Source organism: Mizuhopecten yessoensis, unplaced genomic scaffold (assembly GCF_002113885.1).
Source record: "Mizuhopecten yessoensis strain PY_sf001 unplaced genomic scaffold, ASM211388v2 scaffold7915, whole genome shotgun sequence".
NCBI classification, from domain to species: Eukaryota; Metazoa; Mollusca; class Bivalvia; order Pectinida; family Pectinidae; genus Mizuhopecten; species Mizuhopecten yessoensis.
This window is the reverse complement of record NW_018407286.1, coordinates 28,539-43,983: the sequence shown is the minus strand read 5'-3', so window position 1 is coordinate 43,983 and position 15,445 is coordinate 28,539. Positions and strand designations below refer to the sequence as shown.

The window sequence follows — 15,445 nt, the reverse complement described above, 5'->3', positions numbered from 1 at the left end:
ACCCAAACCGTGAACATATGTGCAGTGATCAATATTCCGTGACTAAACAATCAAAATACTTTTTTTTCATATCACTAAAATATCTTACATGTAGCATTGATCTTATTGGGCACGGATGTTACAGAACTAATAAAAAGCAATATAAATCACTGCATTTACACGCGAGAAAATATACCACAGAGTGTCTAACGTCAAGATATATCGTCAGTTGGTCTGTTTCTGTGCTGTACCTGTTCTTTCGCGCATCGCTGCGCCCAAACCGCAAGTTTGTTGACGTCATCAGGTTGTGGGTAGTGAAAATAACACTTAACAGAAAGGAAGCGAAAACACTTTAAAGTAATTCACACTATTTTACTCATATACCTGCAGAAAAGTAGTCATTTTTAAACTACCATCCTTTCATTTGATTAAAACCAACATCAAAAAACAAAGAAACAAGGTATTTTTAAATGTTTTATATATACCACAACTCATCATCGTCTGCGTACAAAACCGAGTGACTGTCATGTCGTCTGACTTTTCTACAGACGACACCAAAAAGTATGATGTCATTATTTGTTTTTTTTTGTGACTGATTTTCTTCATCATCCTTAGTAAATGTAAATATATCCTATGCAAGGCTTTTTGTTGTCATTCAAAAATACGGCAGAGACAATGTCGAAATAATTCTGTAAACCTTTTCCTGATGGCGTCCGCGCCAGAATTACGGTACATATAGCATGCTATAATTAGACGGCCGCTCAGAGACTGGGGACGTGATGACATCGTTCAATTATGACGATTTGATTTTCTTGTTTTCAGAGCAAACTAACTATTCAGGTAAAAGTATAGAATAATAATTGTTGATCAACAACGCGAAGCACGTTGTAGTTAGATTTTGCTCCAATTCGTCTATTTCGGCAATTTCGCCTCAAAGTCTCAGAAACTGATCGGCCGACGCCAACAAAGTGTAAATACACAAGAACAAAATATATAAAAGCATTAACACACGATAAAAATTGGAACTCGAAATCCATCGGACAACAAATGCAGGGTCGTTGCCCTAGTTGCCTGGGCAACACTTTTTTCCCGTGTCCAAAATTAATCTGACCCCCCCCCCCATTCTCCGCCTCCCTTCACACACACACACACGAACAAATGAAAGGCAAATTTAAAAATGATGACAATTCCGATCAATAATGAAAGTATAGATCGACAAATCGCCACAGTGTGTTTAATAAAGTATCATATGAAAATGGGTATAGTTATTAATACTAGAACTCTTAACAGCCAATCATAACAGGGGAGGACTTTAGGGCCAATCATCACAGAGGAGGACTCTAGGGCCAATCATCACAGAGGAGGACTCTAGGGCCAATCATCACAGAGGAGGACTTTAGGGCCAATAATCACAGAGGAGGACTTTAGGGCCAATCATCACAGAGGAGGACTTTAAGGCCAATCATCACAGAGGAGGACTTTTGGGCCAATCATCACAGAAGAGGACCTAAGGGCCAATCATCACAGAGGAGGACTTTAGGGCCAATCATCACAGAGGAGGACTTTAGGGCCAATCATCACAGAAGAGGACCTAAGGGCCAATCATCACGGAGGAGGACGTTAGGGCCAATCATCACATAGGAGGACTCTAGGGCCAATCATCACCGAGGAGAACTTTAGGGCAAATCATCACAGAGGAAAACTCTAGGGCCAATCATCACAGAGGACTTTAGGGTCAATCATCAAAGAGATGGACTTTAGGGCCAATCATCACAGAGGAGAATGTTAGGGCCAATCATCACTGAGGAGGACTTTAGGGCAAATCATCACTGAAGAGGACTTTAGGGCCAATCATCACAGAGGAGGTCTTTAGGGCAATCATCACAGAGGAGGACTTTAGGGCCAATCATCACAGAGGAGGACTTTAGGGCCAATCATCACAGAGGAAGACTGTAGGGCCAATCATCACAGAGGAGAACTTTAGGGCCAATAAAAAACAAACCAAACACGGTAAAGGAAAATATCTCAAACAAACGAAAGGGTAAAAACAAGTGTGAACCTGAAAAGCAATAGTGCCTAAGTGGCTATGGTAACTAGTGTTATCTTTGTAACAGACCAACAGTTTTATTGTTGTGATATCTACCGTAAGAGAGATTTGAGATTTGTTATAATACTATCATTTCTTTTTCGTGTTAGCTGTAGGTCGATAAAATGTCAGATAAATATTAACATCATCGTGTATTTTATTAAAATCATCAACATAATATCTCTGATATGTAACGACGACGTAATGCCAGTTGTAGTTCGGCGATGACCGGCGCCATGCATGGTGGTTAAGAATATTGTTAGCTTCACGGGTCATTAGCAGACATTTCCGAAATATCTTTAAAAACAGAAGACAATTTAGGGTTAAGAAGTTTCAGATCATGAGATGGCCACAAACCTTTTAAGTGGTTTTTTTTGTTATTTAATTTTCTGTGTTTTTTTACCATGGCAACCACCCGTCTATTAACGACTTTTTGAAACAACTCCCAACAGTTTTACTATATGACATATTGTATGGACTGCCCCCCCCCCTTACAATTTTGATCATTTGGATTTACTTTAAAAATATTTATTGCCAATAAAATTGAACAAGGGATTGGGCACAAGTTATTACAACTTATCACAGCCTTCTCCCGCCATACTGTTACAATTAACAATTACATGTCAACATTGATAACAGGCATACACATGAAGTAGGTATATGTATATATAATATTCACACAGGTACAAATACACAACTTTAAAAAAGCGCCGTTCAAAATCTTTTGCTGGATTTGATGAAGTGATGCACATGTTTAAAAACGTAAGAGTTAAGGTCTACCGAAAGATCCAGTTTGCCAAACAAAAGAATCCCTAAATTTAAATCTATATCTAAGGCATTCAAATTTTGAAACAAAATACGCTTTTCATTGTTAAAAAGTTGACACTCAAAGAAAAAGTGAAAGGATGACAGTTCCCAAGTTCTTAAACTACATTTAGGGGGAGATAAGCTAATACATGTAGTAATTAAATACAGCTTGGAAACTTGGAAACTACTTGTATACATTTGGACAGATGTTTGCGGTGTTGTTGGCATCTGTTCTTTATGTACCACTGTTCTATCCGCTGAAGTTGACCAGTATGTACGAGGTAAAGTATAAATTGAAGTAGGTTATTTATTACATCCTCAGTGTTACCCCCAATCAGGCCTCTGTACCGTAGCCACTCTGATTAACGGATATAATTGTCCACTTGTTGCTCAAAGTTCCAAGTAAAGAAATGTAGAGGGGTCCAAATATTTCCTGGAAACTTAGTGACAGGTAGAAAGTCTACACTGTATACATGTATATCTACCACCTACTCAACATGACCAAGGACTGTTCTTGTTTGTCCCATTACCGGTCTATAGCGAACGTTTTCTGGTATTTTTTTTTTGGCCTGGCAATATTCGACTGAAGACAACACTAACTGTTTTGATTATAGGTAAAAGTTTAACCTTAGCATGCAACAATGTAATTATGTTTTCACTTAATGTCAACTTTAAGGATTTACTGGAAATCTTTTTTTTAATGAAATGTCAATTTTTGTTTTTGCAATGGTAACTTGCTAAGTGTAAATGTAAGGAACTCAGGCGTTACCTTGTTCATTCATTTTAGTTTTTATTTAAATGAAAAAATGTTTTATGTTTTAACAGGGCATTGGGAGCAATTGATATTAAAACCGCTAAAACCGTGAACATATTTAAAGTGAATATTCCGTGACTAAACAATGAAAACGATTTTTTCGTATGTCTAACTGTCTAACGCCTTAATAGTCGAGAAATTCCAAATGTCCAATGCTGAATTTGCTTTAGCTTCAAAAGACCAGTTTGCAAATCGAAAGTAGACTGTAACCAGAAACAGCAAATTAGATATTCCTTTTCTTGATTTTAGTAACAGTTATAACTTTAATTTCTATCATTTATGGTATTCATTCCACTCTTTAAATGTTCAGGCATAAATGGACAGTATGTTTGTATCGAAAGGCGCGTATCCTACGTCAGTTTTACTTTGTACCCACAAGGACTTGTGCTAGTCTAACATTAAGTTACATAATGAAAGTCAACGCAACCTTGACATACGGTCCTAAGCTCACAATTCATCATGACAACTCTTTTAACTGCCCACTTCATACACTTAAGTATAAGCTACTTATAGCTGGGGGGAAACATGGAAAAGATGGACAAAAACTATCCTATTTCGAGGTCTATAGCAACTGTTTCTCTGTTTCTATTTCACATCGGATAATCTTGATCAGCAGTGCGTTTGAATCCTACTATCTTGGTATACCTTCAAAGCGTTTGTATGAATCATACCAGTTTTCAGTGTTGGTCAACTTTACTAGAATTGCTTCGTCTTACTGCTCATAGTGTAAAATAAAATTTGGTTGTCATATGGCACATTTGAGCATATTTTGTTAGGCCCCAAATGGATCGTACTGCGCCTTCGACGACGGTTGCAGTATTAGACACAATATTGACTGCATGCAACTTAACTTTATGGGTTGATACGTCTATTGCATCACTTGTGATTTACACGTGGTGCCGGTTTGTTGTTTGTGAAACACCGCGACAACAGTCTCGACAGCAGTAGGTTTATGAGGTTAGGACGAATCTGTCTATATCCGGATATGTACATTTGTAATGTTTTCTTGTTAGGTATACACTCCCAGTTACGCAAGGTGCCAATGTCTAATGTAAAGAGCCACAACAACATATAACGCTCGACCAAGCACTCCAGGCCCAGCAAGCTTTGGACACGAGATCGCCATGGCACATGTCTTCGATGTTTACGATTGGATCGTTTTCGTCGTGTTACTCATGGTTTCTGTTGGAATTGGTATTTACCATGCCCTGGCAGGCGGTAGACAGAGAACTACCGGAGAGTTCCTGATGGGAAACAGGAAAATGAGTCTGATACCGACGGCCCTGTCCATCCTCGTCTCGTTCCAGTCCGCCATATTGATTTTAGGTGCCCCGGCTGAGGTGTATACCAAGGGGACTCAGTACTACTTGTATACATTTGGACAGATGTTTGCGGTGTTGTTGGCATCTGTTGTTTATGTACCACTGTTCTATCCGCTGAAGTTGACCAGTATGTACGAGGTAAAGTATCATTTGAAGTAGGTTATTTATTACATCCCCAGGGTTACCCCCAATCGGGCCTCTGTACCGTAGCCACTCTGATTAACGGATATAATTTTTCACTTGTTGCTCAAAGTTCCAAGTAAAGAAATGTAGAGGCGTCCAAAAATATTTCCTAGAAATATCTTGTATTACTAATTATATCAGGCTTTTCCTTTCAAATCCAATCTTGAGTCCAAACTACTTTTAGTGAAAATAACATAACTTTACGAGATGCAAAATGCACGGCCAGACCAGGATTTGAGCCTGGGACCTTCCGAACTCTAGACGGACGTTCTACCAATTGAGTTTAGTAACCTGGTCGCCCCTGTCCAGTTCCGCTACATTATGACTGAGCTATATAAACCTATATCCACCAATAGAAGTTATAGCTGCATTGAGCTATATTTTCTATGATTTAAGTTTGAATATAAATATAGCAAAGTCAAATAAATCTATAGGTTTTATGGTCATGTTGATGACGAAAAACAGACAGTTTATATATAGAGGTACATATTTTTTTTATAAAGGTAAAATTTCCATTTTTTTTACATCAACTTTAAAAAAACTACTTTTTTATGTCTTCTGTTGTAAAAAAAAAAGATAAATATATTACGAAATGTGACTCTGTAGTATTTTCTTTTAGAAAAAAAATGACACGAAAATAGCTCAAAATATGCAGCTAGTATGGGACTTTACAGCCCTACAACTTAGCTCAATCGACAGAGTGTAACTGAGCCTTCTTTGTACTTTGTTTCTAATCTGGCTGTGTACTAGCTTGACAAGTGGTTTAATTCCCTGTAAATCGTCAGTCAGTAGAAGTCCTATCTGACATCATTTTGATTTTAAGATGGCTTTTTATAAGTCAGTGTGAATGTCAACTGGAAATTGCAATTTCATGAAGAAATCTTTTCTTTTTCCACCTGTGTCTGCACTAAATTTAAATTAACCCACACCGGTCTGTCTACAACACTATTGCATTGCTTTAGCTGAACTACATATTGAGCTAATGGTAAATCCCTCTAGCCAATTTGCGAACTAAACAAACCTCTGTACAAATTTATGTTTATTTCCGTTGCAGTACCTTGAACTCCGATTCAGTTCTCGAGCTGCTAAACTGACAGGAACCATCATCAACATCATCTCCACAGTAAGTCATGGCCTGCTTTTGTATACATGTCTTAATTTTAAACAATAATTGTCTCAAGTTTCATGAAAGTCTGTTATCTTTTTTGTTTTAAATGGGGATAGGTATTTGAGTGAAGGAACATTTTTGAGTGAGTGAATAAATTAATTTAGATATTTCAATTTTATTCTTGGCATATAGCAATTTCAAAGTCAAAAATCAGTTTCCCTAAAATTTGAAGACTCAAATCCAAGAGTCAAAACTAATTTTGGGGATCAAAAAACATAAGCTTAAGGGTCTATTGAAGGCTCTTTGTGAATTAAGTTTTTAAATTGGTCAGGGTCAAAGGTCAGCATAAGCTTTTGAAATTGTCTTGGCAAGAAGCTAAATTTAAGGTCATGGTATTTGGTCAAAGCTACCTGTGATGAATTATATAATTACTGAAATGTTTCAGTGATTGACCTATACCTTCAAGGTCGCAGGGGTCACACAGATAAACTTGTCATGGATTATGATGTTTGCAGTTTTTCTTGGGTTTCATATATGATTCCATTATATGTCTTCAAATTTTTATGCAATTGTCCCATTACAGTCAGTAAATGGCAAAGCTAGTATTTCATGACTTTGCCTTCTGTGCCTCTTTTTTAAAAATATCTATACTATTTATATTGTATTAGTGTTCACCTGATCATTGATAGATAACTGGTAGGCCTATCCTAAAAGTACTCATGGAACTACCTATATTTAGTATATATATGGGGTAATTAAATGTCTATACATTTATTGAATTATGTAACAGACTCATATTTTCCATCTGAGTATCCAAGATGGCGGACATTTGTGAACAGGGGGGTTGCTCGCAATTAAGCCCCCTCCCAACTTTTGGCCCATCTTTTTTCTCAGGAGGGGGGCTTATTTGCGGTAAAATACGGTAACTGGTTAACCACCTAAAGTTTCCCAGGAAATAATTTTAAATGTATAGATTAAGAAAACTGTGCAGAAATAAAAAGTATGTTAAGATTAGGAAATATCAGTTGTGTTGCTATCAGTTTTGTTTTTTATGTATTTGATCTTGATCAAGTTTGAAGGTCACTGATGAAGTCTTTGCGAACAAAGGTCACTGGGGTCAAATCGGTCAAACACTTAAACGGCTTCTTAATGCATAGAATTATAATACTTGGCTGGTACTGTAGCTTCCTGGGATGGTGTGAGATAAAGTTTGAGAACGAAAATGACCTTGACCTACATTTTTGGTATGTGTTTGAAAAAGCAGGTGAGCAATACATGCCCATTGGGCCTGTTATTACAGAACTATATATGTTTATGTATATACTTTGGTTTTTTTATTTTCTACAGTTGATATATTCAGGGCTCACATCATTTGCACCATCAACAGCTCTTCAAGCAAGTAAGTAGAAATTAATTTAGGCCAGACAAAAAAAATGTGTTTCCTGTAACATGTTGGGAAAAGAGATATGGCGGGTTGCTATGCCTATTTCCCCAAAGCTATGTTACGCTAGTGCACGCACCAACCGTGCACTGTTATGACACGTCCTCGTGTATTTTTATACAGATAGCAATATCGGAATCCCGTGTCTAAGAATAGATTATTGTAAACAGACCACATATTTGGTATTTCGGCATTATTTGTTGGTGTTTAGGCACTTGATATAACTACTATTGCTAGTTGGAGGGTGAAACAATTCATAAATTTCATCAAAAATAGTGTCTTACCTACAAATCGTAGCTGTACTGTACATGTGTACAGGGTATTGTTGACATGCTTCGATAGAAATATGTTGCACTAAATAGTAAAGAAATTATTACTAACAAAACTGATAAATCATTAGGTATGTATTAAAATGTAAACAAAATCTTCCATCGATAAAAAACCCCACAACATTGCCTTATTAAGGCAAATGATCACATGCCTAAATATTTAAAAAAAAAAATAACTGAAGGAGGATTCGAACCTGCACCGTTTATTTTCTAGTTGCAATTTAACTGCGTTTCACATTCGGCTACATAAAACATATAGATATTGGCAATTACAAACTTATTTAACCCGAGAAACACCGGTCGCAGTTTAGAGAAACTTGATCACCCCTGTTTTTCATTATTTTGAGCACTTTCCCAAAGTAGGACCACTTTTCTGTAATACGATTTGTTTTTGCATATTACATCACGTTCACAAAAAGTTTATTCAAAAGTTGGTCCTCGGATGGGAAAGTGTTAAAAGTATTCTTTTCAGTACGGGAAACCCCATCACTTTCATAGATATAGTGTATATGGCTATATTTGCAGTTTTCTGCCATACCTCTTTAGGGTGGGTAGGTAGGTAACAAATTTTATTTTCATAAATAATTTATATGGTTTATATAGAAGAGGGATCTTGATTTTAATAGTGCTTCTTTGAAAATTGCCTTAAAAAGTTAAGGGTAAGCACAAAAAAAGGGTAGGCAGGGTTTCTTGATTGGCCTCATTGCAGTTTTTATAAATAAATTGATGTACAAAAGGAAGTAGAACCAAATTTACTCCTCAGCATTGTTAAACTTGTTAAAAAATCACCAGTATGAAACAGAAACCTGACGTATAATTTATACACTTCAATAAATTGAAGCATAGATTCTGACAGTTGTTGTACCGTTTAACATGTGTCAATAAAACAATCTAGAAAACCATGTCATTTCTTATAGATTCTCTACATGTATAACACACTACATGTATAACACACTACCCGGAAAGTGTATTATACAGTGATACAGTGACGGAGAAAAACTTGAAAGCTTTTTCATTCCTTAGAGAGAACTTACCAATAAATATATCAGGGCAGTGCATGACAAAGTTTGTTATTTTGTTAGACTAGAGTGATAGAGAAAGCTTTTCATTCCTGAGAGAGAACTTACCAATAAATATTGTCAGGGCAGTGCATGACAAAGTTTGTTATTTTGTTAGACTAGAGTGATAGAGAAAGCTTTTCATTCCTGAGAGAAAACTTATCAATAAATATTTCAGGGCAGTGCATGGCATAGTTTGTTATTTTGTTAGACTTGAGTGATAGAGAAAGCTTTTTCATTCCTTAGAGAAAACTTATCAATAAATATTTCAGGGCAGTGCGTGACAAAGTTTGTTATTTTGTTAGACTTGAGTGATAGAGAAAGCTTTTCATTTCGTAGAGAAAACTTATCAATAAATATTTCAGGGCAGTGCGTGGCAAAGTTTGTTATTTTGTTAGACTTGAGTGATAGAGAAAGCTTTTCATTTCGTAGAGAGAACTTATCAATAAATATTGTCAGGGCAGTGTATGACAAAGTTTGTTATTTTGTTAGACTTGAGTGATAGAGAAAGCTTTTCATTTCGTAGAGAGAAGTTATGAATAAATATTGTCAGGGCAGTGCGTGACAAAGTTTGTTATTTTGTTAGACTTGAGTGATAGAGAAAGCTTTTCATTCCTGAGAGAAAACTTATCAATAAATATTTCAGGGCAGTGCATGGCATAGTTTGTTATTTTGTTAGACTTGAGTGATAGAGAAAGCTTTTCATTTCGTAGAGAGAAGTTATCAATAAATATTGTCAGGGCAGTGTATAACGTAGCGTGGTATTAATGTCTTTGTTTCAGTGACTGGTTTCCCGGAGTGGGCGTCCTTCGTCACGATCGGTGTTGTGTGTACCCTGTACACATTTCTAGTAAGTGAAGTGTGTTTAATACCCAGAACCCAATTTTAATTTCCAAATTGATATGTTGGATGGAAAAAATTTCTAAGATGAAATTCAACTTTTAAGATAATGACAGCGGTGTGATTCTTACTCTCTTCAGAGGGCTTCCTCCATTTTCCTATTTTCCCCCATGATTTAAAAAGTTTTTGATTCGTTTTGAAAAAGATCTGAAGTTTTTTAGGTGGTGAGATCCTTAGTTGATTTAAAATCATTATTGATAATTGGTTGGTAATCACAAGTAATAAACTGATCAATAATCGATTGCATAATCGGTTTATAATTTTTTTGGACTGAATTCCCAATTTAAGTGAGAACAATTCTATTACATCCATAGACAGAGTTGTGCATTATGCATTAGGTTTTGTTATTTTGCATGTCAAGCAACCTTTATGCATTTTTATCAATCATATAGTATAAGTATGAATCATAGCAATATAAGACTTTCATAGAGGAAATTCCCTTTAGCTAAATTGCCACGTTGATCTTCAGGCTTGGAAGCTGGGACTCACCGGTTCAAAACTTTTTTTAAATACACATTACAGATTATAGTCATTTTCTAGCTCTACACTACAGGGAATTTCTCTTTAGCTTAATCATTAGAGCTGAAGATTGGGAAGCAGGGGGGCACTGATTTGATCTCTGCTGGAAGCACACAGCTCTCTAATTTACTGTTACATGACAATAGGATGTATAAGATGGGTTCATACACAAAACATTTTGTATGCACAGTTGTTCATACTGAATACTCAACACTGGGAAACTTTTGCCCCATCAAATATTCACCCTTCACTGTGAAAATCTGCGTTCTCCATATATTAATTTCTTAATTCACATGTGCAATATATATATATACTTCCACCATTTGTCGAGAAAAAATTTGGTGTCATAAAAGGACTTTGCGATAAATTGAGGGAAATTGGTAAATTCTACAAAAACAAGAAAAAGGAACTTTGGAGGATGTTGGCAGTAAACGAGGTGGCAAATGAAGCGAGGGGCGTTATATCAAGGTTCTCTTGTTTAGTTACTTTATATTGGTTACTGTGTACTAAATACTTGCCATCATGATGAATTTGTCATCATTAAGGAGGTCGTGATCTAAAGTTAAACTGTGACAATGGTATGCAATAACACAATAATTACATGAAATAGAAATATTCTACTACAGCACTTTTCATTATGTATGTACAGGGCGGGCTCAAGGCTGTGATATGGGTTGACGCCTTCCAGTTTCTGATCATGATGACGGGGATACTGGCCATCATTATTAAGGTAAGATTCTGATGTTTGTCCTACTCACATTGTACCTACTTACCTTGATGTAAGTCCAAATAAACAAGAACTTATTTTAAGCTCACCTGCCCGAGGGCAATAGTAGGTGTGGCCCCCTGGGGGCAGAGGAGTGGGACCCAATATGGAAAGTAGAGGTAAAACTTTTAAAATCCTTCTTCTACCATAAGGATAAAGGGATTTTATCCGTATTTAGTCGGGATCATCCTTTGGCCGAGGGGACTGAATTTTGTATAAACAGTGGGTATGGCCCCCCTTGGGGCAGATGGGTGGGGCCCTATTTGAAGATTGTTCTCGCTATATCTCCAGAGGTACTAGAACGATCTTTCTGAAATTTCATATGTACATACAGTACCTACCATTAACTGCTATATCTTTACTTCATATTATCAATGACTTTAAACATATCTAGGTGAGTGATACAGGCCCTCTGGGCCTCTTGTTCTAGAATTTTCTGCTCCAAGGAAAAAAAGATTGTATGGGATGAAGTTACATCAATATTTGGAAACCTGTGCTTTGGCAGGGTCACAGCCACATCGTGGAATAGCTTACAATATGCTACCAGGAAGTCAAAAATTCTGGCATAATTCAAGAAGGATATATAAAAACCAAATTTTAGTATATACATATATTTATATGCATATGGACATAAATATCTTGTTACCTAATGTAAAATGCTGATTTGTATGTTTTTTTTTATATCCAAGTCATTTATAACTGTCACTATAGGAATACTAGCATTCATGTGAGTTAAAGTACCTTTGAGAACTTTTGCAAATTAGATAGGGTGTTATATATTTATTAAATACTATTATGATTTTCTCCTCCAGGGGGTGCTGGAGGTTGGAGGGTTTGGTGAGGTGTGGAGATTGAATAAGGAATGGGACAGAGTTAACTTTTGGAAGTGAGTACCTAGTAAATGCATGATAACGAAATGTCAAAAGTCAATTTCTCTCAATAAAATAGAGGAAGATCACTAAATTTGATTGCCAACAGATCAGCTTTGGAGATAGAGTAAAGCTGCAAACATTGTCAAATGTTAGTCACAGTGTTGGCTGATATAAGCTTAATAATGAAACATCACTTTCTAACTCATTACTTCACAGAAAGATGGAGGTCAAAGGTCAAGGTTGTGCAAGGTCAATTATAAATATTTTTCAACTCGTGACGAAAGTGAATGTCATGAGACTATCCGTATGTGTTTAAATAGATGTTTATGTGACTGATTGTTTTCCAGTTTTGACCCCGATCCTACAGTTCGTCATACCTTCTGGGGCCTCATTGTGGGGACGACCTTGAGCTGGGTAGGGTCGTACGGAGCGAGCCAGTCAAGTATTCAACGCTACTGTGCTCTCAGGAGTCTTAAAGAGGCGAAAAGGTAAGTGGATCTATCTTTTACAAATGATAATTTAATGCTTTCTTCATAAAGTCAACTGTCATAAATTTAGAATGTGTATGTACTGCAACAAGCAATCATTTGTATCCCATTACAACAGGATAGAAATACACAATCAGTTCTGTGAACACAGACAGCAGGCTACTTAACTCCCATTTGTAAATGTGTCAATAAAGAACAAAGCACATACATTGTATGTGTGATCAATGGGGAACCATGCCAATTACTTGGTTTACATTCGAAATAAATGACGTACAGCTATGGGATATTTGACATGATACGTGTAGAGAGCAGCAAAATCCAGTATCAGAGGTTACTGCATTGTGTCCGTGAATTCTCTCAAAGAGATGAAAGCCATTGAATTTAGAGGAAGTTATATATATTTTATTCCAAAAATAGTGAGAAAAGACTTTGCATTTATGACCTTTTTGTTGACCTTTGTCTTTACCAGAGCCATCCTTGTGAATTGTTTGGGCGTGTTTATCCTGTTGACGGGGGCGTGTCTGATGGGTGTGTCTGCGTTCGCATACTATGCCCAGTTGGGATGTGACCCATTGACCAGTGGCATGATAAAGAACAAGAACCAGCTCATTCCCCACTTCGTCCTGGACATTCTCAACATACCAGGACTTCCCGGACTATTTATAGCGTGTCTCTTTAGTGGGGCACTGAGGTAGGTAGTTTTTGTCTCACCACCACGAAGTGGAAGCAAGAGACTAAGGCCTTGCTTTTACGGCGACAGTGTCAACATTAATTTTTTGCGTTTAAGTTAATTGCAAAGTATTGAAAGTATAAAATTAAGTGCTAGATTAACCGAACTTGGACCATAGATGCATCTTAGGTAGTACATCTCAACCCATGCATCAAATGCTGGATACAGCCTACGTTTCATGGTCCATTGACTTTGTCAGCATCTCCATCAACATTAGGTTTTTGCGTTCAAGTTAGTTCTCTGATATATGCATTGATGGTCAAAGCGGGCATAGGTGAGACATATCAATCCAAATAGTTGTTCTGAGCTGTGAATATATGTTTCAAAACCCAAATGCAGTTGATGACCAATGTAATTTAATTACTGTTATATGATGTTTTTGTTTAATGGAATTGAATTCATCTATTTTTGGACCTAATTTGAGAGATTCGAAACATTCATTCACTTTCTTTGATCAGTTTTAACTCATTCACCCCTGAAATTTCATAATGGACTATTCCAACCTTTGAATTGGAAGAGTTCAAATGTGTCTTAAAATTTAAAAGTGAATGACATCTAAGCTGAAGTTATAATGGGCTAATGTTACTGAAACTTGGTAGGAATAGTTGACTGACATGAAGGTGTTTGTTTTTTTAAGTCAAAATTTCTAGGGCCAGAAATTTGACTCATTTCTACTGTAATGTATTTAGAATATGGCCCAAAACTTGTTTCGATGAATTATAATTTGTCATTTAGAATATTCAGAATTACTGCCCCACATGGCCCAAAACTTGTTTCGATAAATTATAGATTGTTATTTAGAATATTTGGAATTCCAATCCTGCCTCACGTGGTACTGACTAAAAGTGTTTTCCTTTTCTTTAACCCCAGTTCCCTGTCGTCCAATCTGAGTTCACTAAGTGCGACCACCTGGGAGGATATTCTAAAGCCTCACTTTAAACTCAAGTCAGAAAGAACGAAGGCACTGATTACACGCAGTATTGGTGAGTGTCATCGCAAAATGTGTATATTAAATCTAGTCTTTCTCATTAAAAATGTATCTCTTAGTTTAGTACTGATGAAATGTAGTTTAAGACAAGGCAAGGGTAGAGGTTTTCTGTTTTCTTAATGGTTGAATAATTTGGTCCTTTTCTCCTCGTCTGGATACCCGAAAGTATGTATGAGTAAAAATTAGTACATCAGAAAAAAGATTCAATCACAACAGGCGAAGGAGCAATAGTAAGTTCATGTAGATTATTAGAAGTAGATCAAGATTTTTCTGATTAATCTTTATCAGAAATTGAAATCAGTTAATCTAAACTTGGTCTGAAATTGATCAATTAATTGATTAATCAATTAATCGTCCCATCACTACTTGGTACACAGCAGTTAATGGTGTTACTTATCCCGATGTTTTGCAGTGTTTGTCTATGGAGCCGTAGGAATCATGGTCACTTTTATTGTCAAGAATCTCAAAGGAACAGTGTTGCAGGTAGATATACAATCAACCCACTTTCATATATATTTTATAGTCAGAAATTATCTTTAAACTTGTTAGACTGGCTTTTATTATACTGAACAGTCTCAAGGTCTGGTATTACATGTACTGATGATATCTTTTCTGAATCTTAAGGACATGTCAAAGACAATATCTCAACCCAATGAACATTTTGAAGGGAGAAAATTAAAAAACTAAAAATTTCATTGAGACTTTTACTGGTAATATGCAATATTATCTCCCAATACCAGGCGTCGCTGAGTTTCATGGGAGCAGCCTCGGGATCCCTGAATGGAATTGTGATCTTGGGTGCCTTTTTCCCTTGCTGTAACTGGATTGTGAGTATTTGATCTAAAATTTAAGAAAAAATAAAAAATCAATTGTAAGATATTAACTATACGTATATGGTCGGGTTTCACAGTGGGTTACACACTCCTCTTTCACCAAGGCGGTCAGGGTTTGATTCCCTGATGAGACATGAAAAAATGGTATGGGGTCACCTGCCCGGCCACATGGGTTTTCTCCAGGTACTCCGGTTCCCTCCCACATTAAGCCCCCCCCCCCCC

At 36.6% G+C, this 15,445-nt stretch overlaps 1 protein-coding gene across 2 annotated transcripts in view; it reads left to right on the top strand.

Annotated features, from left to right (window-relative positions):
* Window positions 1–2,588: 2,588 nt before the first annotated feature.
* LOC110454582 (sodium-coupled monocarboxylate transporter 1-like) overlaps window positions 2,589–15,445 on the top strand; it is a 22,649-nt gene continuing 9,792 nt past the window's right edge. Inside the window, exons 1-11 of one of the 2 annotated variants that reach the window (XM_021504170.1) lie at window positions 2,589–3,153; window positions 6,246–6,314; window positions 7,647–7,698; window positions 9,910–9,977; window positions 11,196–11,276; window positions 12,125–12,198; window positions 12,532–12,672; window positions 13,142–13,363; window positions 14,273–14,385; window positions 14,803–14,873; window positions 15,131–15,217. In XM_021504170.1, the coding sequence (XP_021359845.1) occupies window positions 3,079–3,153; window positions 6,246–6,314; window positions 7,647–7,698; window positions 9,910–9,977; window positions 11,196–11,276; window positions 12,125–12,198; window positions 12,532–12,672; window positions 13,142–13,363; window positions 14,273–14,385; window positions 14,803–14,873; window positions 15,131–15,217 (1,053 nt within the window). In that variant the 5' untranslated portion in view covers window positions 2,589–3,078. The other variant, XM_021504169.1, reaches the window with a different exon arrangement.